At 33.5% G+C, this 1,977-nt stretch overlaps 1 protein-coding gene across 1 annotated transcript; it reads right to left on the bottom strand.

Annotated features, from left to right (window-relative positions):
* Positions 1 to 232: 232 nt before the first annotated feature.
* LOC116108962 (putative F-box protein PP2-B2) lies at positions 233 to 1,357 on the bottom strand. The gene is made up of 3 exons (XM_031395199.1): positions 1,070 to 1,357; positions 692 to 819; positions 233 to 575 (listed from the first exon to the last, which is right to left on the bottom strand). Exons 1-3 carry the CDS (start codon positions 1,355 to 1,357, stop codon positions 233 to 235), a joined length of 759 nt encoding a protein of 252 aa, XP_031251059.1.
* Between the last annotated feature and the right edge of the window lie 620 nt (positions 1,358 to 1,977).

Genomic DNA, 1,977 nt, shown 5'->3' with positions numbered 1-1,977 from the left:
AAGATTCTACTTAATTTTCAGATGTTACCTTTTAGATAAATTGAGTGGAACTCAAATTCATAACAGAAAATTACATTTACAAAGTGAAGCATACAAAACACTAAAAAAACTTTACATCTTGACATAAACATGTTTATAGAAGATGTTTGTGTTGAAGACATAATTCTATCTAGCATATTTAGGTCTAAGCTCAATTCCTTCAATAATAAATGGGTTTCTAGTATTGTCACTATCATGAGATAAAAGTAAACATCAACATTCCATCATGACCATTTTCGTTGAAGAACTCTCCCATCTCAATTTCCATCCATCCATCTCCTTTGTCTCGATATCGTCGCAGCATACTTCCGGCAGGATCGAGGAACAAGCTGTGTCTTTTCCCGTCATCTTTTCCTTCAAAATACACACCACACTTAACAGGAGGATCTTCTTTATACAAAATTCTACGCTCAAGATCATGAAACTTGAACACAAGGTAAGTTCCATAGATGGTTTTCGGAGATAAAAGTTTAGTCTCCATCCCTCCCTTCACTTCGAAATACCACATTGGTCCGAATTTAGCCACTTCAGCAAACCTTCAAATGCATCAACGTGATAAATTCTCATAAATTTGACATAGTTGGGTGAAAATTAACTGTTATATGCATAATCTGAAATTTGTGAAACAAAAATAAAGACCCCCGAAACAAACCTTGAATCTGATTGAGACGGCAATATCCAATACATAGGCACATCTCCGGCTGATCCCCATGTTGCATTTAGCTGTCTTGGCCCAACCATGCAACATTTTTTTCCACTCTTTTTCTCTAATGCGATGCTCTGTGTCATAGAATGACAAATGTCAACTTTATATTAATTAAGTCATGACAACCAAAAGATGTCAGTTCAATCAAATTTGATGAGTTTTATTTATTTGTTTGTAAACAGGTGTTTGATAATTAAAATGATTTTTAATACTTTCTAAACGAAACCATTGAATTTAATTCTTAGGGATCTCATATGAGTTAATGAAAACAATCCTTTTGTACATTAGATTGGAAGATGAATAAATTGAGTTTAATTAGCATACCACAGCGCCATTATTGATGATGATGGGGTTGTCACAGAGATGTTGAAAAAGATTCTTCTTCGACATGCAAGTAGTCAACAATGAGGATGAATCCGAATTAGAAATGATGTCCTTGTATTCAGATGGCAGGAACTTTTCCCAGACGCCATCTGAATCTGCAGCTGATTTGAATGCAGGAGACACCACTGATAATCTGCTTGCATCTCGGGGAGCTGTAAGATTTATGATTTGAGATATGCACTCTTCTGGCAAAATATCAAACATATCCATCTTACTTTGTTGTTCCATGTGTTTCCAATTCCTAAAATATTTGTACAAATAAGACTTTATTGTCAACCAACACGGAAAGTCAGTTTCAAAAATTGATGGGACGGAATAACCTTTAGGAAAGAAACGAGCGTCGGCTGTTAATGGTAGTAACAAAGTTTGTTTTCTGGTTATGCAGTTATATTTTTCTTTTCTCTTAGAAAAGTACGACCAATCACATTTTATAATGGAGATTTATTAACTTAGTATATGAATAATGAGAAATTTTAGACTACCATTGTCGGGCCAACACATAAGGCTGAGTTTAGATTTTTGTTGAGTTGCTACTACAAACCAATAATATATTGACAGCGATTACATTTATTTAATTTAATCAAAATTTAAAATGAGGGTTAAACTAAAATAAAGTATGAAACAAAAGATCTACACTGAATAAAGATATTACCAAAATTAAATAAACCGAATGGAGTAATAGACAATGTGGTGTATTGAATGCAAATATTAACAATGGAAACTAACAATCATAGCTGATCAAGTTTTCCTCATTTGAATTCTTGTATTTCTGTAATCTTGGCAGATTTTTGTCAATGTCTGTTATTGTAATCTGCTTTGTCTCGGGCAGATTTTCCTCTTTGTCTCTT

This window comes from Pistacia vera, unplaced genomic scaffold (assembly GCF_008641045.1).
Source record: "Pistacia vera cultivar Batoury unplaced genomic scaffold, PisVer_v2 Contig570, whole genome shotgun sequence".
In the NCBI taxonomy this organism is placed as follows: domain Eukaryota; kingdom Viridiplantae; phylum Streptophyta; class Magnoliopsida; order Sapindales; family Anacardiaceae; genus Pistacia; species Pistacia vera.
Note: the sequence above shows the minus strand (reverse complement) of the source record. Positions and strands in the feature narration are given on the sequence as shown.